This window comes from Protopterus annectens, chromosome 2.part1 (assembly GCF_019279795.1).
Source record: "Protopterus annectens isolate FY-2018-M chromosome 2.part1, PAN1.0, whole genome shotgun sequence".
NCBI classification, from domain to species: domain Eukaryota; kingdom Metazoa; phylum Chordata; order Ceratodontiformes; family Protopteridae; genus Protopterus; species Protopterus annectens.
In genome coordinates, this window is record NC_056729.1 from 481638562 (window position 1) to 481664616 (window position 26055).

A 26055-nucleotide genomic window follows, 5' to 3' on the forward strand; every position below is an offset into this window, starting at 1 on the left:
AGGCATCAGCTTATACAAGCCAGGGATTACACAATAGACCTTTGTTCTCATTTGGGCATCTCAGTCAACTTCAAAAGTCATCCTTATCGCCCTGCCAGTCTATTACCTTCATAGGCGCAAACTTAAACACTGTTCGGATGTCAGCTACCCTTACAGAACAAAGAGTTTCAGACATTCAGTCTCATGTCAGGATCATTCTGGCCAGCAAGAAAGTACAGGCCAGAATGGTTCTAAAGGTATTAGGTCTCATGGCTGCGGCCATTACTCTTCTTCCCTGGCTCGGTTCTACATGCCTCCTTCAGTGGATGCTGTTCACGCAGTGGTCATACCAGCAACTTCCCAATGCGTCACCAGATTCTGGTGACACAAACATGCAAAGAACATCTTGCTTGGTGGATCACATCGTCTCAGGTTCACCAAGGCAGGTGCTTTGTACCTCCGTCCCGATAGCCACTGTCACCACGGATGCCTCCCTGATCGGGTGGGGGGGTCATTATCAGGGCAGGATGGTTCATGGGACGTGGCAACCATTCGAGTACCATCTGCACATAAATGTCCTGGAGATGAGAGCAGTGCTTTTAACGTTGCAAGCCCTCAACGACTTTCTTCCCGTAGGGACAATTGCAGTCCACACAGACAACATGTCTGTAGTTTGGTATATCAACAAACAGGGCGGAACCAAGTCCTACCCCTTGTGTCGAAGCGCTCAGACTTTGGCAATGGGCGATCTCCTCTCATCGGTTTCTGGTAGCAACGCATATCCCTGGGAAAACCAACATTATAGCGACAGATTGAGCAGAGCTATTCTCATGCCTCACGAGTGGTCTCTCAAGCAATCCAGTAGCGGAAGAGATTTTTCTGGAATGGGGTCGCCCATGTTGCGATCTTTTGCTACTCCCCAAAACAGCAAATGTCCAGACTTCTTCAGCCTCTTCCTCTATCAGGCCATCCCCCAGAGACGCTCTGACCCAGGATTGGCCCCAGGGACTTCTTTATGCCTTCCTCCATTTCCTCTGATCCCTCAGGTGATCCAGAAAGCTACCGCTTTGAGAGCCAAATTGATTCTCATTGCCCCTTACTGGCCTCGACAAGTTTGGTTCCGTTCCTCCATCATCACCTTTTGGTGCAGCCGTGGCATCTGGACCCAGTGCCAGATCTACTGATTCACCAATCCGTCAGCTGCACCGGTCAATCCCTTCTCTCAACCTCACAGCATGGTTGCTCCACTTCCTTCCTTAGCCAGGCTTCCGTTGGTCTCTAACCCAGTTAGAGATATCATAGGAGTTTCACTAAAATCCTCTATCCGGAGGATTTACTCAAGTAAATGGTAACGTTTCTCTTATTGGGCTAAGGCCCAAAATATTGATCCTTTTACTGCCCCTGTTCAGGCAGTTCTGGACTTCTTAGCAGAGATTTTTCATGCGGGCTCCTCTTCTTCCACAGTCAGAGTTCAGTTGGCTGCTATTTCTAATTTTCATGTCGGGATAGCAGATCATAATATTATGTCCCATAGGCTCTGCAGGGCCTTTTGAAAGGAATTTTCCTACTAAAGCCTCCAATCAGGAATCCTCCTCCTCAGTGGGATCTAAATTTAGTGCTGACATCCTTGATTCTTCCCCTTCGAGCCAGCTGTTTCTTGTTCCCTAAAATATCTTTCTTGGAAAACGTTATTCCTAGTGGCTATTACATCTGCCAGGAGGGTGTCTGAACTTCATGCTCTTCGGTTCGACCCCTATTTGATTTTTCACAAAGACAGAGTATCTTTGAGAACTAATCCATCCTTTTTACCTAAGGTCGCCTAAAACAATCTGAATCAATCCATTGATCTCCTGTATTTTTCCTAACTATTCAGATAGAGCTGAACAAAAGCTACATTATCTTGACGCCCACCGTCAGCTTAGATATTATTTGGACAGAACAAAAAATTTAGAAAATCTGATCAACTTTTTGTTTCCTATGCGGATAATAAAAAGGCCTTCCTGTTTCTAAAGTGACTTTGTCCAGATGGCTTTCTTCGGTCATCACTGAAATTTATACGATCAGGGGAAAACAGCTGTGCTCAAAACCTAAAGCACATTCAACTAGGAGTTTAGCTACTTCTACAGCCTTTCAAGCTAGACTGCCTTTGGACACTATTTGTGCAGCGCCACTTGGGCCACTCCTCACACTTTTGTTTCCCATTACAAATTGGACTTGGCCTCCAGGGACAGAGCCAGTTTTGGCTCTACAGTCCTCAAGAGTCTGTTCCATTGAGCCACCCAGGATAGAGGTGCTAGGACGCGGTCCCATCAAGCAAGAATGAAGGCGAGATTGACAACTTAACATTAAGAAGTTATGTACCTACCATAACGCTCCATGTTAGTTGTCTTCTTGCCTTCTTTCTTGCGGCCCTCCCTCCTTCCCCTGGCCTGCACAGACCTTGTATAAGAAACTATTATGCTAAAGACCATTCAGACCTGGTCCTTTTTCCATCTGTAAGTTTCTTCTTCCTTTGGGAAGTATTTTATGCTTGGTGTTATTGCCCTTTGTCAACAAACGAGATCTGGGTACTTCCTGCCTTGCATCATGGGATATGGGGCTGCCTCGAGCTGGTAAAAGGAGTTCTCGAGCTAAAGCAAGTGCCGAGTCGGAGCCGAGGATCGGCTCCGAACCCATCAAGCAAGAAAGAAGGCGAGAGAAGACAACTAACATGGAACGTTATGGTAGGTACATAACTTCTTATTTTGCATGTTGGCTAAAGGGAGACACAGCTGATTTTGGAAATTTGTATACTGAAAACAGTAAAAGGATTATGGCTCTGGCTCAAAATGTTTATGCATGTGTGCATGCATGTACATGTGATATCCGTAATCCCTTTCCCCATTTTTGCACATGGTGCTGGGTATTACTTTAATAGTGGCAGTCATCTATATCCAAGGTTCACAGTGCTGGGCGGCTAGTCCTGCCATGGTTCTTTTTTCATACCACTCATTTGCACGCACAGTCATACCTATGGTCAATCAAGTCCACATACTGAATATCTTTGGAATATGGTAGGAAACCAAAGCACCTGGAGAAAAGCCACATGAACACAGGGAGGACATGCAGGATCCGCATAGAAGGCACCCTAGCTGAGAATCAAACTTGAGAACTTCTTGCTATGAGGTGACAACGCTATCAACTGTGCTGCCCTATATATATATATATATATATATATATATATATATGTATATGTGTGTGTGTGTGTGTGTGTGTGTGTGTGTGTTTGCATGTTTGTTTTGTTTTATTTTATTTTACATTTGTTAATTGGGAAGTTCATCTGGGAGAACAAGTAACATCACAGTTGCAGTCACTAGTAAGACAAAATAGTCTGCACAGCATTATGTATGAAGCACAACTTTAAATTGTAAAGAACAGTAATAAACAACACAGACAAGACAGAGCAATAAAATGTTATGAACATGGCACAATTAGTCGACATGAGTATGTATGAATAACAGCGGGTGATGAAAAACACACATAAGATGCACACTTTCAGTGTGGCCAGAGGTAGTTTCTTTACTCACCAGTGGGAGTGGGGAGTACTGAGCTGCTTGCTTGTCCTCAGAGGAGTGGTTAGAAGCAGCAACTAGTAATTCATCGGCCATTTTGGGTCATTTCCTGTTTTTTCCAGCCCCCTGCTATAAAGCATGCTTTGGCAGGCTTTTCTGGCATTAGAGAACTAGGCATAGCTCCTCGTGGTCCCCTGCAGAGTTCCTAAGCCAGCAGAGAGCAGAAAAAGCAACTTTCTTGATCATAAGTATTTTTAAACTTTTTAGTTTGCATTTTTCGATCTTTTGAGCTTTTCGACTACTGTTTGTGCCTATATTACTGTTTTATTACCTTATTTTCCTGTTTTTGTGAGCTTATATTGTTGATTGCACTTGTGGGCTAAAGTATTGCTTAAAAGTAACAAACAGGCTAATACACTCAAGTGTACCAGCCTTTGATAGCAATTTAGTCGAAAACAAAGCATTTACTGCATTTGTTTCTGTCTGTTTGCAAAAAAAAAAACAAAAAAATATTTCTCCTTTCCTAAACTTTCCTAGCTAGTTGTTCCAGTGATCAGATTTTGCTGATCCCTGGGCTTTGTATTTGGTTTCTGTGTTCCTCCATTTTCTTGTGTGGCCAGAGGTAGTTTCTTTACTCACCAGTGGGAGTGGGGAGTACTGAGCTGCTTGCTTGTCCTCAGAGGAGTGGTTAGAAGCAGCAACTAGTAATTCGGCGGCCATTTTGGGTCATTTCCTGTTTTTTCCAGCCCCCTGCTATAAAGCACGCGTTAGCACGCTTTAGCGCAATTTAGCGCGGAGCTGCTACCGTTGCACACTAGGGCAGCGCCGGTTAATCAGATTTAAACTATTAGGGCTACCTAAAGTCCACTCTTCAAATTTTCCCTTAAAACTACCTTCCTCAAAGTATACTACTGTCCTATTTAGTGTATCCTACAACTATAAATTATCTCTACTTGACTCCCAAGTAGACTATTCTCTATCTGTATAGCGAAGCACTTGCTCCTACAGTACTTATCACCTCGATACAGCACTCTTGTTATAGAAAGTACCCCAAAAAGCAAACCCCATTTCTCGGTCACCCACATCCCCCAGAACCTTTTCTTAAGTTTTTCTGTCTGTTCCTTCTAGCATGTCGAGGGATCAGTTGCTAATGTCCTCTCCTGCTCAGCTGGTGAACCTGGGAATATTGAGGCAATGTTACAATTGCCTCATGTACACAGACAACCCTCTCCTCCTCCCACAAAACACAAATACATGCGAGAGATGCAACTATACGGCCAAACTGGAGGCTGAGCTCTCTCAACATAGGACTGGCATGACCAGACAGGAGGAGAAGGTAACCACACACACTATAGACCCAGTCTCACATAATACCATCACAACCTCAAATCATACACATAAACACACAAAGACATACTCGGAGGCTCTAATCAAAAATCTACCAAAACTGCAGAGGCCACCAAAGCAGACACCCAAACAACTACCACCTCAGAACACAACACCTGCAACACATAGACCACACAGTCAGAGTGTCAAGCAGTCACAGCCCTTAAGGCCAAACACAATGCCAGACACACTAGTCATTGGTGACTGCATAGTCAGACACACTGACGTCCCGCTCACCAGACTGAGTAAGGAGAAGGTCACAGTAAGCTGTCTGTCGGGTGCTAGAATCCGCCACATAACGCATGCACTCAGGTCTCTCAACAGCAGGTACAAGTACGACTCAATCATTGTCCACGCTGGTGTTAACGACCTGAGACGTTCCTCCTTGGACTACATGAAAAGAGACATAGAGGAGCTCTCTGATTATGTAGCCCAAGCAGGTATGACCCTGACCTTGAGCAGTATCCTACCTTCACCAAGAATGATGCCACAATACAGAGATAAGATGATCAGCTTTAACAATTGGCTTAAACTCTGGTGTCATTCAAAGGGGATCCAATGTCTGTCTGCCTGGGATGACATGCTGGACAAGCCACGCTGCTTCGCAAGGGACGGCTTGCACTTGTCACCCCTGGGATTCCGGATTTTGGCAAAGGCTCTTGCCACCCCCATAGTGCCTTTTTTAGGCAAGGCTCAAATTCTAAACCTACCACCCTAGAACAAAACAAAGAAAAAAAACTAAGGGTAATGCTGCTCAATGCCAGAAGGCCCTTCTCAGTATGGAGAACATCGATGTCTGTGCTGTGACAGAAACCTGGTTCAAGGCTCCTGAGAGCACCCCAGCACTATCAGGTTTTACCTCATATCATGCCCGCCCCAAAACCTGGACAATACCAAGAAAGGAGGAGGGGTATCCATATTCATCAAGGACACCCACACCTCAAGATTGGTGGCATCGCACGATGCATCGGAAACCATCCAGGTGCAATTAACCATAGGCAAGACTGCTCTGCAATTTGTAGCATGTTACAGGCCACCCTCGCAAACTCAGGAACCTCATATGGCCTTCCTGAAAACACTGGAGGATAAATGTATCTCCGAACACCATCATACTAGGTGACTTCAACTACCCTAATATAGACTGGGAACACTACTCAAGCCCAAACACTCTAGCCCATAAGTTCCTGGAATTCATAAACTCAAATGCCATGGAACAACTAGTCACCATCCCCACAAGAGGAGAAAACATACTTGATCTCATCATCACGAACATGGGAGCACAATGTTCAACGCCGAAGTATACCCTCACTGGTGAGATCTGATCACAAACTAATCTCGCTGGAGGTCCTCATCCCCCCACCGAAATGAAAAGACCACAGTAAAGAACTTCTCGAAGCCGACTTCACACTTCTAAAGACTAGTGTGGTCTCCTTTAAGGCCCCTGAGCCAGCGGTTAACATTACTCAAACCGCTGAATCACTTACAAATGCCTTCTACCAGCACCTGCAGGGCTGCATGGATCAGGCAATCCCAAGCAAAACAAAGACTCTTTGTACCAAAGGCAAGCGTCCAGTCTGGTGGACCCCAGCCATAAACAAACTCTACAACAAAAGGAGAAAGCTACTACAAGATAGAGCAAAATCCTTAAAAGGTAAGACACCGCTGATCACTATAAGTAAAGAGCTAAGAGCTCTCATAAAATCATCCAAAGCTAATTTTGAGAAAAAAAATAGCTAAGGACTCTAAAGACAACCATAAGGCATTCTTTAGCTATGTCAGAAACCTAGGAGGAAACTCCCAGATATGCTCAGAATTAGTTCAAAATGATGTGAAGATTACTGATCCTACAGACATTGCCAACATACTGGCTGAAAGGTTCAGTGCAAACTCCCCTCCCCTAAAGGAGAGATATCTATACCAAATGATTGTAGCCCCCCAAACATCTCTAACGCCCAGGTGAGAATTGCTCTCTCCAAGGCAAAGAACACAGCATCCATGGGACCTGATGGTGTCCCCGGCTGTGTGCTCCATGAACTCAACGAGGAATTAAACCCACAGTTAGGACAGCTGTTTAATCTTAGTCTCACCTCCGGATACGTACCCAGGAGTGGCGCAGCACTGTGGTCCCACTCCACAAAGGCGGTGCCTCCACCGACCCTGGAAATTACCGTCCCATTAGCTTGACAAGCCTTATCTGCAAAGCCATGGAGAGGATCATAATGGATCTCATAAATAAAGACATAGGGAACTTGCAGACTTTGGATCCAACCCAGTTTGGCTTTGTCAAAGGCAGATCATGCCTTCTAAACTTGGTTGACTTTTTCAAACAGTCACCAAGGCCATTGATGAGGGAAAGGCAGTCCATACAGCCTACCTAGACCTGGCGAAGGCTTTTGATACAATACCTCACTCGGGTATCATTGAAAAACTCATCAACTTAAATGTAAACCCATACATTACAAGATGGGTTGCAAACTGGCTGAGTGACAGAACCCACAGGGTCAGAGTTGCTGGCGCCATGTCAGACTCAAAGCCTGTCACAAGTGGTGTCCCACAGGGCTCAGTCCTGGGCCCACTCTTGTTTGGCATCTACTTTTCTGAAGTACAAGCAAACACAGGAGGGTTATGGCTGACAAAGTTTGCAGATGACTGCAAACTGGGCCGTAGTTGAAAACACATCCGACACAGATATCCTTCAGAAGGGTCTCACAGAAACGGATAACTGGTGCCAGAGCCATGGCCTAAAGTTAAATGCCAAGAAATGCATAGTCATACCCTTCGGGAAAAATAAGGTTACCCCTAGCTACCATATAGGTGGCAATCCCCTGAACACAGAAGAAGTTATTAGGGACCTGGGAACCCAGGTTGACAGCAGCCTTTCATTCGACACTCATATTGCTAAAGTAGTTAGGAAGACCTTCTACATTGCCCACCTTATCATGAAGGGATTCACATCTAGATCAAGGGAAGTCATAGTCTCCCTATACTCATCACTCATCAGACCAATGATCGAGTACAATGCCCCATTCGGAATGTATCTGACCCAACACTTGCAGCAGCTGGAGAGGCCACAAAAGTTCCTCACCAAAAGGATAAAGGGACTCAAAAATCTGTCTTATGCTGCCCGACTGAAAGAACTCCAGTTATATTCAGTTGCTTACCGCTTGCTCAGAGGTGACCTATGCCTGACATACAAGGCCATGTCAAACCCAGATTTGATAAACATGCTTCATCTCAAAAAATCTAGATCCCTCAGAGCCACAAGGGCGGGAGACTTAAACCTCGACACGGTTATTAATAGGACGTGCTGGAGGGATAGATTCATCACCCAAAGACTCCCTATGCTGTGGAACAAAATCCCGGTTTATGTGAGGCAGAGCACCTCGCTGGCCTTGTTCAAGAGGAATCTTGACCAATGGATGGGAGATCGCAGATACACCCCAGGGGTTACCTCAGTGTCACTGCTCGACAGAGGCACAGCAAAATAATGGGCATAGTTTCTCCAAACTAAAGGGGTGGCATAAGCCACAAAACTATGGGCTAGGCTTATAAATGCCCTCGGGCAGATAGCCTAGTATGAACCTATGAACCTATGTATAATAACTAGAATTGCTGCAGTTTGTTATGCATTATATAGTAAGATTGTTTCTGTAAAAATGTAGAAAATATTTTTTGCCAAATCGTCAGTCAGATAAGAACTGATAGGATGGGAGTGATGTACAGGTATATAGAGACTGGTAGTATACTCTAATTAGATTTTAAAGCAGAACGGTTCAGTGGCTGTTAGATTACACTGATGTGAGAGCATTACATGGATTACAACTGCAAGTCTCATTAAAGGAGTTTAAGTGAGGATTTGAAAAGCTTCTTCTCTAGGATAGCACATAAAGGTAATGATAGTAGCTTATTACATGGTTTCCTAACTGCTATGGGAGACCTGGAGTCTCTGTACTTATGGAAGTTACACTTCGACACTGACTGACTGAGGTTTTCAGATTTCGGGAGACAGTCTTCAAGAGGTAAACGTTGGTCAATGGAATTAGTCAGTGTAGGGAGTTTTCATTCTTTTCTTATACACCACTATCTATTTAACTAATATAAAAATGTCAATCTAAAAAGATTGAAACTACAAGCATAAAAAAAAAGAAAAAAACATACGGTGGTATTCCTAGTGCTGGCGTCTGTTTGTGTGTAGAGTTAATCCGCAAAGAGTGGCACTATGTCTTTATGCAATTAAGATCAGCAGAGGTCATTCACACTGACTACAGAAACGTGGAGGTGTTTTGAGAAACATACTTCCCTATGCCAAAAACATAAAGTACTTAAGGAATATGCATTAAGAGGATAGCTATGACATGGATAGATGTGCCTTAGCTGTTGGTGCATTACCTCAATTCATCAAGATAAACATAAAGGACTTTATTTGCTACAAAATGCATAAAGGACCCTGAACTTGAGTTATTTAAGAGCACTGTATTACCAGAGGGTTACTTGAGTTAGACAGAAAATTAATTAGAAAACCATAGACTTTCTGAAGGAAAAAATAATAGAAGTATGGCAAATTAATATGGAACAGCTCAGAATGAGGTGAGTTCACTTCAAGAAATGTTTTAATCTTATGATGGGCATATTACTACAATATTGTAAAGTCTTCATGTGTAAATGGAAAATCATTACAGCAGCAGTGGAAATAATTCTCAGTCACTGAGAAAATTGTTTACTTTAGTGACTTTTAGAGACTGCATACATTGTAGAAGTACTGAAGATGCAAGAATGTTCTGTTGGCTGCACATGTTGTGTCTTTACTGGGAGATCTTAGCTACTACAGGTGTCAGCCATGTGTAGGTACTAATGAAAGGACAGATGTATTAACTGTTTTCTTCACTTGGTTGGATCTTGCATGTGTGTATATAATGAATGCTGTGTTACATTACTTTTTTTCTGAGGGTGGTAGGTGTTTTTTTTTACTTCTTCACTTGGTTGGACTCTGACTGTGTATATAATTAAGGGGGTTGTGTCACAGTATGGCAAGCTCATGCATTGCAAAGTAGATGTAATAGGAGCAGCTGCATTTTTTTTAAATTGAATGTGCTGATGGCACAATCATTTGACTATGACTTGCAAGTAGGCTTTATTAGTATATACCCTCACTGGAACTGGAGGAACCATGCAGTTAGATTAAGAGACTGAAGTCTGGGAAGAGGAAGCCCCCAAAATCAAACCTGAAAGAGTGTGTGTGGCAGCTACTTGTAACAAGGACACAGAACACCAATTTCTGTAGAGAGAAAGGTGAAGTCTTATTTGGGACCTGGAGAGGAAGTCCAGCCCCAGGACTGGAGTGTACTCCCTGTGTGCTCTTAAGGGAAATTGTGCTTAGTGTAGAGAGCTGCATCTGAAAATGCTGTGTGTACTTAGTTTTGTTCGAAGTGAATGTTCCCCACCAGTGTCAGTGGTGAGGACTGAGGCTCCTTTATTACTGGCTCAGAGGAGGGTGTCACACACCACTTTACAGTTTCTTATTTACATTTCATTATAGTTAATTTCTTTGTACTAATTCATGCGCATCACACGTTAACATTTATGGTCTCTATGAATTGCCATCTAGGTACGGTTATTGCTGGAAATAGCAGATACCTGTGACACATTCACCAAATGACTATGAATACCATCCTTGTTTTTGCTGGAGGGTAAGCCCACCTGCAAATTATGTAAACCAACTCTGAAATTGCACTACAGTGGGGAAAATGCAAATTTCCACTCCTCACTGAACTGCAGTCTCGCACATACATCAGCAAAGCAAGCAGTATAAATGCACAGAATATTCAATATTCTGAATGTTCAACATTAGTGACTGCAGCCATTTATACATTTATGTGTGTGTGTGTGTGTGTGTGTGTGTGTGTGTGTGTGTGTGTGTGTGTGTGTGTGTGTGTGTGTGTGTGTGTTTGTTTATAAAATGCAGTTTATATGTGTGTGTGTGTGTGTGTGTGTGTGTGTGTGTGTGTGTGTGTGTGTGCGTGTGTGTGTTTGTTTATAAAATGCAGTTTACCTGTGAGCTATTCTTAAAATCCCATGTGTATATAGGAAGGGAGTGATACTGTTTTGTTATAAACTTTTTTGTCTCCAGTTTATTTTTCGAGCACATGAACAACTGCTTGATGAAGAACTTGATTTCAGGAGCATAAAGTCACTGTTATATATTATTATTTTCTCCTTTGATAGCTATTCATGGTACATAATAGCCTTGAACAAACATTAAGGCAGCCTTCAGGCAACAGTAGCACGCTGACATCAGTACTATAATATTTTCTCAGAGGTGGTCTAGCTCATCGCTGAGTCACAGCCAAGGAGCTTTCAAATGCCAAGATTCTCCAGATAGTAAGAGAGGCCCAGCACTTTTCCCAACTGAGACTTAGGGTGGCAGGTTTGAACTTCCAGCACATATGCATGAGGTTATGCTTCACTCCAAATCAGTAAAGACACTGGGAGTATGATTTTTGGCTGTTGATATAATGGCCACATAAATACTTTTGTGGGTATAAGGATGATATCTAAGCAGCAAATGCTGGGCTTTATCACTTATGAAAATTAAACTATGCAAGTGGCAGGCAGGAATTAGCCGTTTGGTAAGCTTAGATGGTTAAGAGTTCTTACATAGTTAGTGGATGATGATGATGCAATCTCTGTGGCTCCGAATGCATGCACTCCTGATCATAGATCTTAGCCTAGAAAATGCTGACTCCTGATGAAGTTAAGAGACTCTTGTTTCAGTTCTTTTTATTCAGTCTTTTTTTAAAACCTAGGCATAATCTGCTTATTCAGCAGAAGTGTAACCGGCTGAGAACACTAGGCATGTATATAAAGGAGTTAAGTGTACTGCACCTCAGCTCAAGACCATTGTCATATAAATACTTCTACATATTCTCCTGATTAAGTCTACCAAATAGAAAAATGTGATCAGGGAAATGCCACTGACTGATGTAGAGGAAGGAGGATTAGGAGTTCATACACACGGTGGTGCAGCGGTAGCATTGTTGCCTCACAGCAAGAGGTTCTCCCATTCGATTCTTGGCTGGAGTGCAAGGAGTGCCTTCTGTGTGGAGTCTGTATGTCCTCCCTAGGTTGGGTGGGTGTTCGAAAGACATGCATAAATGGGCATGCCTTCGTTGAAGGTTGAATGTCGAGCTGGCACCTCGGCATTTGTGAAAATCTACTGCCAATCATTAGCGGACTGGAGTTCCGCTGTGGCGACCCCTAACCGGGAAAAGCCAAAAGACAAACAACGACAACAACAACACATGCCATCTTGTATGATGTAGCTCTCTTTTTTCTTGTAATAAATCAGAGGTTAAAAATTATACAAAATGTCTGTCCTACTCACAGTGGCACATGGACATCTACACATTTGACATGCATTACAATTCATATCTCTTTGGTTACAGCTAGTGGTCGCTAATTACATCAGTACAACTCCATAGTCATCCTTCAGTCAGAGAAAGCAGACGGTGTGCACTCTATTCCACCCACCCTGTCCTTCTCTCAACCAAGGTATTTTCTTGAACACATACCATTGTATTACAGATAAGAACTGAACTACTACATGGACTAAAGCTCTGATCTGCTTATGAGCTGCTTCCAGTGCCCAGGGTACTGGGTTTCATTCCTTCATTTATCTACTGTGTGATTCTGAGCAAGTCAGTTAATGAGTCAGTGCTCCCAGATTGACCCTGAAAAGGGACAGTTTGTCCAGTGAACTTATCTGGTCAACAAATAGATTAAAAAAGTCATGCGGTGTCCCATCAAAGTAACTAGTTTTTTTAAACTTTTTATTTACAGATTGCCAAGAATGCATTTGCTTGTTTTTTTGCTATTAGTACTTAGATGAGACGTTATAGCGCTGATTTATATTTGCAGCTGAGACAGGAAGCTAACATATTTCCAGGAAGTAATAAACAAACAATTATCACGACCTTAAACTAGTAGGAGTTATAAAACAATAACCTCCTGTCTGAAAGTTCCGTTAACAACTGATTGCTTAATTTCCCTGCTAATGAAGCAAATATGCTGACATTTTTGTAAATACTCTATTTACAAGTCACTAGAAAATGCCAGACTTCTTGAATTTGCTGCTGTTTATGTTACCAAAGTGAAGCTTTACTTATTGTACTCCTACAGCTCCCTTTGGTAACATAGCATGCTCCAACTGAGAAAACAGGTCTTCAAAGCATATTAGTATAACATAATGAAGTAAAATCCAGTCTTATCAATTATATAAAGATTGGGCAGTGCAATGGTGCAGCGGTTAACGTTGTCACCTCACAGCAAGAGGTTATCTGGATCAATTCTTGGCTGGGGTGCCTTCTGTATGTAGTTTGCATGTTCTCCCTGCATTTGCATGAGTTTCCTCCGGGTACTCCGGTTTCCTCCCACAATCCAAAGACATGCATCTGGTGAGTTTCTCCCTGGGCCTCTGCTGAAAATAGGGTCTGTCCTAGTCGGACTTTCCTGGTCAACAAAATGATAAATAAATAAATAAAAAATAAATAAAATATAGATTAAATGGACCTTGTTTGTCTGAAGTCATATTATCAAGTCTTTCTCTGCTTAGTTTTGAGCTGCAATTGATTTTGAGCGGACTCAACATTTGTTGTTAAAATATTTTCATTTTAAGTATAAGTAAAGAAAAAAATCTTAAATTATTTTGATTAATACTCAACACAATGACTATTTTTTTTTAACATTGTTACCCAAATTTCTTTTGTGGAGCATTAGACTCACAGTTTCATTTCATGATTCATTTAGGTCTGCCACAGTTTCAGACAGCTACGGATTTAAAGGAAATGTTTGAAAACCTGCAACAAAACATTGATGCTAAGAAGAAAAAGAATGTTGAAATCCTGTGGCTTGCTGCTGCTGTAAGTTTATATTCAGTTTAGTTTTGCATGTTAATTGCATAAATACATTAAGCAGAATGTATGTTTTCACGCATTTTGGAAATAGACAATTCAGTAGGCTAACCTGACACGTTCTTATGCAATACACAAACAACACGTGACTGAACATACAGAGAATAAGGTAATGATAATTTAATATCAGAGAAGAACAAGTAGCATTTAAATGACTTTTAGAGAATGAGCAAACTGTACATCAGCACCCTGAATGGAGAACATTCGTTCTCCAGCAGGGTATTAATGTACAAATAACGCCCACTGAAAAATAAGTCCACCGCTTCACAGCAACATATCAAGCTGCTGTGAAGCTCGGACTGCAAAAAAACTAATGGCCGCCATTACTTTACACTGGCTAAGAAAAAAGTGTATATGTGTATGAGTGTGTTTATGCTTCTGTCTGCCTGTGTGAGTGAATGCATGTATGAAAGCAGAGGAGACTGTATGTGTGGGAGATCGAGAGAGACCGAGAGTGATCTTGTGTGAGTAAATGTGTGTATGAACGCAGAGGAGACTGTGGGTGAGAGATCGATAGAGAGAGTGAGAGCGATCTTGTGTGAGTGAATGCATGTGTGAAAGCAGAGGAGACTATGTGTTTGTAAAATAGAGAGAGAGAGAGAGAGAGCGGTCTTTTGTGCATAGCTCTCAACTGTCCAAATTTTCGCAGAATGTTCAAATTTTTGCCTCATAGTTTTTGTCTGTTCCTCATAAAACATGTGGTTTTCTGAAATTTTGTGGCAAATCAGTGAGGAGAGAATTTACCAAATACTGACAGGCAGTTGAGTTTCAGGCTTTATATCCTTCAGAAAATGCATCGTAATACAAGACCTTTTATTCTACCAGCTTTCTAAATTATATGAGCAATATTTAGAATTTGTATTTTTGGTGCTTTGTCCGGATTTTTTTTGTGCTAAGAAGTTGAGAGTTATGCTTGTGTGAGTGAATGCTAGTATGAAACTAGAGGACAGTGTGTGTGTGTGTGTGTGTGTGTGAAAGCAGAAAAGACTGTGTATGAGAGACAGAGAGAATTGGCACTCTCTAAAATTGTTGTGTTTTACATATTTTTTAAGTACTATATTGTTTTTGATATATATATTTTTGATGTAAAATGCTTTCTCCATCACCATTAACATATATTATAGAAAGTCTGAAATATTAAGCAGAGGAACTGTTTTCCATAAAAAAATACACACACACGCACACACACATATATATATATATATATATATATATATATATATATATATATGTGTGTATATATATATATATATATATATATATATATATGTGTGTATATATATATATATATATATATATATATATAAATGCAGCACTTAAAAAATTAAGTAAAACAACAATTTTAAGGAGAACCCATTCTCTAAGGGCAATAATGTCCTCCAGGGTGTGTGTTAAAGTGTAATTAATGCCCATCCAGGGGTGTAGAGCCCCTCTGCCTGCGGCGTTAGGCCTCATAACACCCCTGAGCAGGCATTAATTACACATTGACAATTTCGGGCAATATTGCTTACATAAGACATTGCAAAAGTAGATATAATGGAGCCATGCTGAGAAGTACTAAAATATTACACAACCGTATGCAAATAAATTCCCTATGTAGCAATAAAAACAATTTTAAAATGTAACAAGATAGTCTTGGAATAGAATATATTATTTAAATGTTTTGTGAATTTCTAGGATGCCCCCTTGTAGCATTCCTACAAACACATCATTCTGCAGTAAGGTGATGTATGCAGTGATCACAATGTATGAGACATAACTGTGTAATTAATCAACCAAGTACATTTAGCAAAATACTGTAACTAAGTAATACAGCTGACATAGAAAAATAGCTTCAAGCTGAATGTGCGCAGAAAAGGAAAACATATACTGCATGACACAATGTAGAAATTTTTAGGACAATGGGAGCTAAAAAAATTTAGAGCATTATCAAATATAAGTATTTATATATTAGTAGAGATAATCTGTATAAGTAAGGGGGAGCATGATGGTGTGTGATTCAGTGTTGCCTACACAAGAACAGAGACTTCTTGATGGCAGACAAAAACTGTATTAGAGACATTTATTCTGTGTTTGGCAGTGAACCTAAAGTAGCATTCACACTTAAGAAAGGTGAAACTTTCAAGCTAGTTGGTGCTTATACCTCTCAGCCTCTTAGCTCAAGAAATCTGAACTAAGCCATAAGTAATAGGGGAACAAAAGCCTAAAAAATGGGTAAAATTTTTAAATATCACTCTTATAAATTTAGAAACCTAATAGAATATCAGGTTTTGCATTACCTGTAATTTTGTTAAGGTTCTGAAGTCTGAAACTCAAATATTTGCCATTATTTTCTGACTTCAATGCTCAGTGATTTGTAAGAAAAATAAAAATGTTATGATGGACAGACCAAAAAATATGAGGCAAAAATCTGCAGATTCTGTAAAAATCTGGACAGATGAGAGGTATGCCTCATGTTGTTAGTGTTATTATTATTATAGATTAATTTCAAGGATAATAGACAACACATTTACCATACAATAGACTGAATTTACCTAGCAACATTAAGAATGTTTAACTGTAATAATTAACATAATTTCATCCAGTCATTGTTGTATATGTTCTTTGCAGTATATGGAACAAAGGATAACACCCGACCTTAGTTCCTAGTGCCTCTGTCGAGTAGAGCCACTGGAGTGATCCCCAGGGTGAAGTTTCTATTTCCCATCCACTCATCAAGATTTCTCTTGAAGGGGGCCAGTGAGGTGCTCTGTTTGACATGTATGGGAAGTCTATTCCATAGCATGGACAGTCTCTGGGTTATGAACCTGTCTCTCCAGCTTGTTCTGTTGATTTTGGTAATGAAGCTGAGGTCTCTGGAGCATGTGGTGCAGAGGGATTGGGGTTTCTTTAGATGTAGCATTTCTAAGAGAGCTGGGTCAGGCATGGATTTGAAGGTCAAGCAGAGATCGCCTGTAAGTAGGCGATTTGAGACAGAGAATAGTTGGAGTTTTTTGAGTCTGTTCATCTAGGACAAGTGTTTAAGGCCTAGGATCCTCTTTGTGAGGTACTTTTGCGGCCTCTCCAGTTGTTGAAGGTGTCGAGTGAGGAATATGCCAAATGGGGCATTGTACTCGATGATTGGCCTAATGAGGGAAGAGTAGAGTGAGACAATGACCTCTTTCTTCCTGGATGCAAAACCCTTAGTAATGAGATGTACCACATAGAAGGACTTTCTGACCACAGTGGCAATGTGGTGGTCAAAAGAGAGGTTGCTGTCAACCTGAGTTCCCAGTTCTCTTATAACTCCTTCTATGTTCAGTGGACAACCATCGATGTGGTAATTCATGGGAACTACGTTTTTCCCAAAGGGGATGACACATTTTTTGACATTAAGGTTAAGGCCATGGTTCTGACACCAGTCTTTGGTCTCAATGAGGCCTTTCTGTAGGATGTCAGCATCACTTGGGGAGTTAATAATAGCTTCCAACTTGCAATGGTCTGTGAACTTTGTCAGCCAGAGTCCCTTCGTATTGGTCTGGACTTGAGAGAAGTAGATACCAAACAGGAGAAGACCCAGGACTGAACCCTGTGGGACTCCACTCATGACAGGTCGGCAGTCTGACTTGGAGTCAGCTACTTTCAAACTGTGAGTTCTATCTGTAAGCCAATTTGTAACCCACCTAATGATATAGGGGTTGATGCCTAGCTTAGTGAGTTTTTCTATGATTCCTGACTGGGGGATGGTATCAAAGGCCTTGGCAGGATCAAGGTAGGCTGTATGAACCACCTTGCCTTCATCCACAGCTCTGGTGACAGAGTCAAAGAAGTCAACCAGGTTGAGCAGGTATGATCTACCCTTCACAAAACCAAACTGTGTGGGATCCAGAGTTTGGAGATTCCTTATATCCTCATTTATTAGGTCCATGATGATGCATTCCATAGCTTTGCATACCAGACTCGTCAGGCTAATGGGGTGATAGTTCCCAGGGTCTGTAGTCGCTCCACCTTTGTGGAGAGGGATGACTGTGGCAGTGCATCATTCGGTAGGGACAAAAGTCTGAGGTGAGGCTGTGATTGAACAGGGCACACAGGTGAAGTACCAGTTCACTCTGTAGTTCATGTAGAACACAGCCAGGGATATTGTCAAGTCCCACAGAAGCTGTATTCTTGGCTTTGGACAATGCTGTTTTAACCTGTGCAGCAGTAATACTGGGTGCCTGGCAATCTACTGGTAGTGTGATTGGTCCTTTGGTGGGGAGAGAGGGGTAAAGTTGGCTCTGAATCTGTCGGCCAGTATATTGGCAATATCTAATGGCTCGGTATAGGACGTGTCATTGTGCAGTAGGGTAGGAGGTGGGGGAGGGATGTGAATGTCTAGGGTGATTAGCTTGTGGTCAGATCTGACCAACGAGGAATTGACCTGTGGTATGGAGCACTGGTTGCCCATGTTGGTAATAACCAGGTCTAGGATATTGCTGCCCCTGGTGGGGGTGTGGATAAGTTGATCCAAGGCATTGGAATTTATGAATTCCAGAAAATGTTGAGCACAAACGTTGGTACATGAGTATTTTCCCAGTTAATGGTGGGGTAGTTGAAATCGCCCATTATTAGGGTGTTAGGTTTTACCCTAATATTTTCCAGTGTATCAAGAAATAAGGAGTGGGAATCCTGGGGCATGGTGGGGGAATCTGTCTTGCCCAGAGTTAGTTGCACTTGGATAATGTCGGAGCATTATGCTGAGCAACTAGCCTGGAGGTGTTGATATCCGTAATGAATATGGACACACCTCAGCCTTTAGTGTTTTGGTCCAGGTTAGGTGGCCGAAAGGTGTGGTGCGAATTATAGCCTGGTAATGCAGGGGTACTCTCTGGAGCCTTGAACCAGGTCTCTGTCACTGCACAGATGTCGATGTTATACATTTTAAGGAGTGCCTCGAGTGAGTGCATTTTGAGGTTTAGACTTTTAGCATTGAGCAACAATACCCTGAGATTCTGCTTGCTTGTACCTGTTACGGTGGTGAATTTGTCATTTCAACTTTGCCTAAAAAAGGCACTATAGGGGTGGCTAGAGCCTTAGCCAGTATCCGGAATCCCAGGGGCGACAGGTGCAGGCCATCTCTGGCAAAGCATTGTGGTTTGTCGATCATGTCATCCCAGGCAGACAGATACAGGATCCCCTTAGAATGACAACAGAAGCTTAGCAAATTGTTGAAGTCAATCATTTTGTCCTTGTACTGTGGTATCATTCTGGATGATGGCAGGATGCTACTCAGGGCTAGGGTCATACCTGCCTGGGCTACAAGATCGTACAGCTCCTCCATGTCCCTTTTCATGTAGTCTAGGGAGGTATGTCTCAGGTCATTCACACCAACATGGACAATGACAGAGTCATATTTGTACTTGTTGTGGAGTGACCTGACTGCATGTGTTTTGTGGCGGATCCTGGCACCCGACAGGCAGCTGACAGTAACTTTCTCCTTGTTTAGCCTGGTGAGTGGAACATCAGTGTGCCTGACTATAGAGTCACCTATGACTAGAGTGTTGGGTACGTTGTTATGACTTATGGGCTGTGGTTGAGTGGCCCACTGAGTTTGTGGGCTATGTGTTATTTGAGTTGTGCTGGGGGGTGGAGGTTGCTTGTGTTTCTGCTTTGGAGGTCCCTGTTGCTTGGGCAGGTTTTTACTGAGAGCCTCCGCGAATGTAGGTGTGTGTTTTGTGTTTCTGTGTGTGTTTTGATGGTGTAGGTTTTGAGGGACTATGTGATGAGTGTGGTGTGGTGCAAGTATTTACCTTCTCCTCTTGACTGTCTAGTCCAGTCTTGGGAGAAGAGAGCTTTGCTTCCAGTTTGGCTATATAAGCGCATCTCTTACAGGTTGTAGTGTTGGGTGGTAGGTGGAGAGGGTTGTCTGTGTACATGAGGCAATTGCTGCATTGCCCTAAGATGCCCAGATTCATCAGGTAGACAGGAGAAAACACCAGAAGCTGACCCTTAGACATGCCTGGATAGGTGCTTATTTGTTAAGTACTAGAAACTGTTTTCCTCTAGACAAGTGAGGAAAGTTGAGTGCTGTAGTAATTTGTAGCTTATTTAGTGCTTACAACGAGTTCTGAACAAGTGCTGATCTCAAAGAAACAGACTTGCTGAAACTAAAAAACTGTCTAGTTCTAAGAAACAAAATTAAGCTAGAAGACTTCCCTCCAATACAGAAAGGCTTGGGGGCTCAGAAGCCCACAAACAGTCCTGGACACAGCAAATCTGTATGCAGACTAGACTACCCACAGGAAACAAGCTTAGAAAATCTTTTTTTTTTTTTTTTCCAGTGGAAAGAGAGAAAGGAGGAGCAGAAACTAAGTGGATTGGCCTTCTCAAATGTTTTTCCTGAATTACGTAGAATGAGGAAATAACACTAGACTGGGAGGAGTGTCCCAGATCAAATTTACAGCAGGGGCGGGCAACTGCAAAGCCACCAACTATAAGAACAGCATACAAATAGAGAGGCAGGGTGGGAAACAAACTGCAGAAATGTTTCTCACAGCTGAAAAGCAGCAGTGAGCCTTTAAATGAAAGTTTTAAACAGATAAAGGACCCTCTAGGGAAAGCTTTTAACTGCAAACAAGTTGTATGACACTCTCCTTGGCAGGATATCAGAATCAAACAACCCAAACAGATGCTTAATAAAAGTGGACAATTTCCAGTTAATACCTCACACACAGTGAAGAGGTTCTTCCGTTCGATTCTCGGCTGGAGCGCCTTCTGTGTGGAGTCTGCATGTCCTCCCTGCGTCGAGTGGCTTTCGAAAGACATGCGTGGAATGGGCGTGCCTTCGTTGAAGGTTGGGCATCGCGCTGGCACCTCAGCACCCATAAAAAATCTACTGCCATTCATTAGCGGACCGGAGTTTCACTGTGGCGACCCCTAACTGGGAAAAGCCGAAAGAAAAACAACAACAACCTCACACACAGTGAAACTAGCTAGAAAAGTGTATGCAGTAGACAAAGTGCTATAAATAACTCGAAAAAATAAGCAAAAAAACAGGATACTTAATGTTATATATTATAGATCTGACTTTGCTCAGTGTCTTTCCTTCGATTAGCTCAGTGTGAAATCACTCAGTGTCATTTGCTGGTATTACAGATCACCAACATAGCTGAATGCCTAAATTATAAAAAAATCACTGTCCTAAAATTAAATTACAAATGCAGGTAAAGCATTATGCTTAGGCATTGTTAGAATCAGAAGCATGAAAGGAAAACATTAGCTCTCATTTGAGATTCAAACTCAATACCTCAGCCTTTTGAAAATCCTGCACTTTACACATACAGCTTATTATAGTATCTAAGGTATTGTAATAAAAGTATAAAGCTTATTACACTATCTAAGATCATTACAGTAACACACTGTATTCACCAACTCACTTTAAAATTAACTTTTACAAACATTCATTTGCTTGTATTACAGATCACCAACATAGCTGAATACTAAATTATAAAAATCACTGTCCTAAAATTAAATTACAAATGCAGGTAAAGCATTATGCTTAGGCATTGTTAGAATCAGAAGCATGAAAGGAAAACATTAGCTCTCATTTGAGATTCAAACCCAAGACCTCAGGCATCCCATCCAAAATGTTATAGTCTCCATATTTATACACTGTTAGTTACAACAGTGGTTTATCATTAAACAGAATCCCATTAAGTAACTTGAATACACTAACTGAATTTTTCAGAAGAAGAAGACAACACTGTAAAGTGATTTTTTTTTTTTTTTTTGCAAATCTTGCTGAAAGACCTAAAGTGCCTTAAACAATATTTTTTTACTGGCTTGTTCTCCATGCCTCATATGTATTGCATTTATTTAATTGCATTACACTGATTTTGTACTTTTGGGCTTTGTATGTTATTATACTATATGTCATGTATTATACTGATTGTTAATTATTTTGAGCTGTTTTCTTTGTGCTTTGTCTGTTGTTCTGCATTTTGACGTATAGTAATCTTTATTGTTTTATTGCAGTATTTGTGACAGTTGTTTCTTGCTGGTTAAAACAATTATTTGTTTGTTTTAGTAGACTGTGCTTCTCTGTAGGTCCTACTGTGAAACTACAGCGTCCATAGATTTGACTAGCTGAAAGTTTTTTTTAAAAAATGCCTAAAATTTAGTTGTATGAAAAAATAATTTTTAATTGCCCCCCCCCCTCCCCAAACATATATACGCTAACTGAAAGAAGGCAGAAATCTCCCAAAACAAGTGAGTCATTGCTGGTATGCCTTTAGATGCATTTGGCTTTATGCTTTTCTGCATTTTTTTTTTAAAAGTTGCTACTGCCGATCAAGCAGTTTCACCTCCAGCAACCATAATGAAGCCCTTTGTAAGCCAGTAGGACTGTGATTTTTCCAGTCTGCAAGTGATGCCAAGTTTGAGGGAATATTTCCACTAAACATAGTACTTAATGTACTATACTGTTTTCTGAATGGGTCATAGTCCTGTTAAATAATATGCAAATCAGAAATGTTTTCAACACCTTTTAGCAAATAATGATGTTTTGAAACTGTCAGTATTGATAGCTGCATTTAGCTAGTTCCCCTATATTGCAGAATGAATATTATCTGTAAAGTATAACAATGAAACTTATTTCATTTCACAAACAAGTCACAGAAATTGAATTCATCGTTAACTACTTTTGTTTACAATATTTCATGTCATACATTTTAAGTGAAAGAAAGCAAGCAAACAAGTGGTGTCTAAACCAATTTAATAAATTACTGTCACTTTAATTAGTTATTGTTAAACTATCAAACAGTAATGTGTGCTCTAAAATAAAGCTCTCACAAGTCAAATGGCACACATCCATCACTATTAGACCTGCCACTGCCTGCTTTAAACAAGCCTTGGTATGTAGAGCTGGAATTCCTAGTGAAAAGGTAGATATTGCTTGCAGCTGTTTTAAAGAGTGGTAAGACCTGAGATTATATAAATTAACATAGTAAGAGAGTTCATTAACTGAGCTAAACAAGGAGTTCTGTAAAGTAGATCACCTCAAAAAAAAAAAAGAAACTACCTACTAAGGCAAAGAACAGGAAGTACAGATTACAAGTAAAAAAAAAAACACATGGTGACTAACAGAAGTAAAATAGTCAAAGCCAAGATATTTTTATGTATTCATTAACATTTTATGTAGCAGTTTAGCCGTGCTGAGGAGTACACATTTTCAGAGCTGCCCAAGGAAAAAAGCTTTTGTACATAAGTGCACAAAAAAGTAATAAATCACAACACAAGAAAATAATTTGCAGACAGCATAACTGAATATTTATTTATTTTTCATTTGTTTACCGGGAAAGTCCGACTGGATATGAGCCCATTTTCAGAAGAGGCCTGGGGAGAAAAGTTCCACAGTACAATTTAAACAAAATTACAAATCAACATTGATTACAAAGACTAAGACAATCACACAGGAGTACAGTCTGTGAATACAATAAAAGAAGAAAATAAGCAAATATACAGCAAGCAATAAAGTTGAACATACATTATATAGAAGAGCGTTCCTAATATACATAATAATGTATGAAAAATATATTACAGAATAGGTAATAAGTCGTAAAAACTATATACACTTTCTGGCAAGAGACTTGGGTAGTAAATTTCAGTTATAATGTATAGAGAAAGGTTAGTGTAAGAATAGAGAGAAGGAACATTAGAAGGTTAAGGAATTATAGAAAGGTTAGGCTTTAAGCTAGAAAGTTGGTAATGCAGGAAGGGAAGTAGGATAGATCAAGAAAAAGTTTATTAAGAATGGGGAGAAGGAAATAGTAATGAGTAGTAAGGTGGCAAGGAGCATGAGCAGATCCAATTATGGGTTAGATGTTCTTTTAGTCTAGACTTGAAGGAGTAGTAGTGGGTATACGTCTAATTGAATCTGGAATATTATTCCATGATTTGGCAACCCAGTGAGAGTACAGACTAACACTGTTAGATCTTTGAGTTTTGTAAATAGTAGATACTTGTGAGAAGACCATAGGTCATAAGATGGACTATAGTGTTGAAGTAGTGATGATGTAGTTTGCGAAAATGAGTTGTACAGTATTTTGTGTGTTAGTGTTAGTTGATTAAAGGTGAGAAGGTCAGTATAAAAATAGTAATAAAAAGAGTCACTATCCTTCAGACATATGATTTCAGTACAAGGTACTGCACTATAGCTAATTATTGCATCATTAAACAACAGACTGATCATACAAAAATGCAAGGAATGGTAAATGATCATTTATACTAAATGCTGTTGCATCAGACGGTAGATTATATTATATGGCAGTGCAAATGCGAACGAGAAAATGTTTTGCCAAACTGTCTGTCATTATATTAAATGTAGTTATGGTTTAAAGACAGCTGGATGCTATTGCAAAATTTATAAACAAGGACTGGGTTGCATACAATAACTTAGTTCTTACTAGTTTGATAAATTCATTTAGGAAAAATAGCTTAACAACAGTTAAAGAATAGTAGAGTGTAATATATATATTAAAAGTATTAAAATAAAAAAAAATAATAAATGGTGATGTTAGATTATGGTTTAAGTTAGCTATGTGGTATTGATGTGATTAGGCCCTAACTATGTCACAGTTGACTCCAGTTTGATTACTAGCTCAGGTACTAGAGGAGTTGATTGGGGTGGGAGAAAAATTAAGAGGCATTTTCTTATCAGCTTTGTCAGTGGGGAGAGTGTAGCAGCTTCTAAAGCATGTCTGACACCATGGCTCTGTTTGGGCCAGTGAAAAGACAAGAATCTTTTGCCTATTGGTAGAAGCAAGACAATTGGGAAGCATCTCTGAAAAGTTTAGACTACTCTGTTACTACTCCCACTGCACCCCTCCATCATGGGATGGATGGAAAGGAGACGATTAGGGCAACTCCACATTGTCAGTTTCTAGGCAGCAATTTTAGTGCTGTGGCTCCCTCTCCCGTCAGCATAAGTTACAGAATAACCTGCTCTGCCATGAGGGGACTAGTGGCCCCAAGTCTGAGTGGTTAAATTAGCTACAGAAGATGAAGAACTGAGAAGAAAGAAGCACGAATACTAGTAGATATAAGTAAGTTGGTTAAAACCTCTAGCAGAAATGAGAAAAAGTAGGTTGTGGGTCAATATTTTGATATGCAAGTCAACAAGTGTTGTTTTAATATATCAAACTGACTCAAATTCCATTCAAAACAAATACCATTCACTTGTTTTGCATGCAAAGCATATCCTAACAGCATAGCTCCCATACAGCTGGAGACTGTCTGCATCTCCATTTAATTATAATGATCCCTAGGTCGTTCATCTCAAGGAAAGGCACAATTGCTTAAGTTATAGCAATTTTCTGAAATGGCATTTTGATTGACTTGCTGTAGTGAAATGGTATTTGTTATTAAAGGTGACAGACTGGCAAATACAAGCAAATTCTTGTATTGCACATAGTAAAGTAGTAGGAAGGTTATGTGGAGCACTGTGTGATGATGTTAATACAGCATCACTGAAATGAACATATGTGATAGAATCAATGGCTGTAATTGTTAATGCCAGGAAGCCATTTTAATAAATAATACTATAATAGTACTGTGGAAAGTGTCAAGTTCTGTAACTGATGTATTTATATAACATGGGAATTACATTTTATTTTGCATTTCACTCATTGTTTTAGCCTTTACTGCCTTTCATTTGCCGTACTGTTATAATAATGTGTGACAGGCAGTCACTTGTTTAGTGAGATTTTGTTCAACTTCTTTTGGTTGATTTCAATTTGTACAAGTGATTTATTAAAAAAATACTTTCTGATCAAATGTTCTTGTAGTAGGACTTTCCAAGATGGCTGCACACTGATGAACAGCTTAACTTTGGCTCTCCCAGTGTGAAAAAAAGAAACTGAAACGCAAAGGCCGGGAACTCTTGTCACTTTTAGTAAATTCATTTACTGTGTTTTAAGTACACTGCCTGGATGCCAGCAAAGAAGAAATTAGGATAGACTAAAAGAAAATCAGCTAGAAAAGGTGAAGAGAAGACACTAACTGGGAAGATTCTAGCAGCTGTTCAAGCCCTAGCTTTGGTGCAAGACATTGTTTCCAGTAGTCTAGAGGAAAAAGTAAGTCAAATGTGCTCAGAGCTGATAAAAATAAAGGAAAAACCAAAGGGGTATATTAACTCAAATAAAAGGCTGGAAAAT

At 40.5% G+C, this 26055-nt stretch overlaps 1 protein-coding gene across 5 annotated transcripts in view; it reads left to right on the top strand.

The window, feature by feature from the left end:
* Positions 1–26055, top strand: part of INPP4B (inositol polyphosphate-4-phosphatase type II B) — a 4727932-nt gene that overhangs the window by 4518404 nt on the left and 183473 nt on the right. For all 5 annotated transcript variants that reach the window (XM_044062266.1, XM_044062267.1, XM_044062268.1 and 2 more), the window contains one exon: positions 13719–13831. In XM_044062266.1, coding sequence (XP_043918201.1) covers positions 13719–13831 — 113 coding nt within the window. The remainder of the gene's footprint in view (positions 1–13718; positions 13832–26055) is intronic.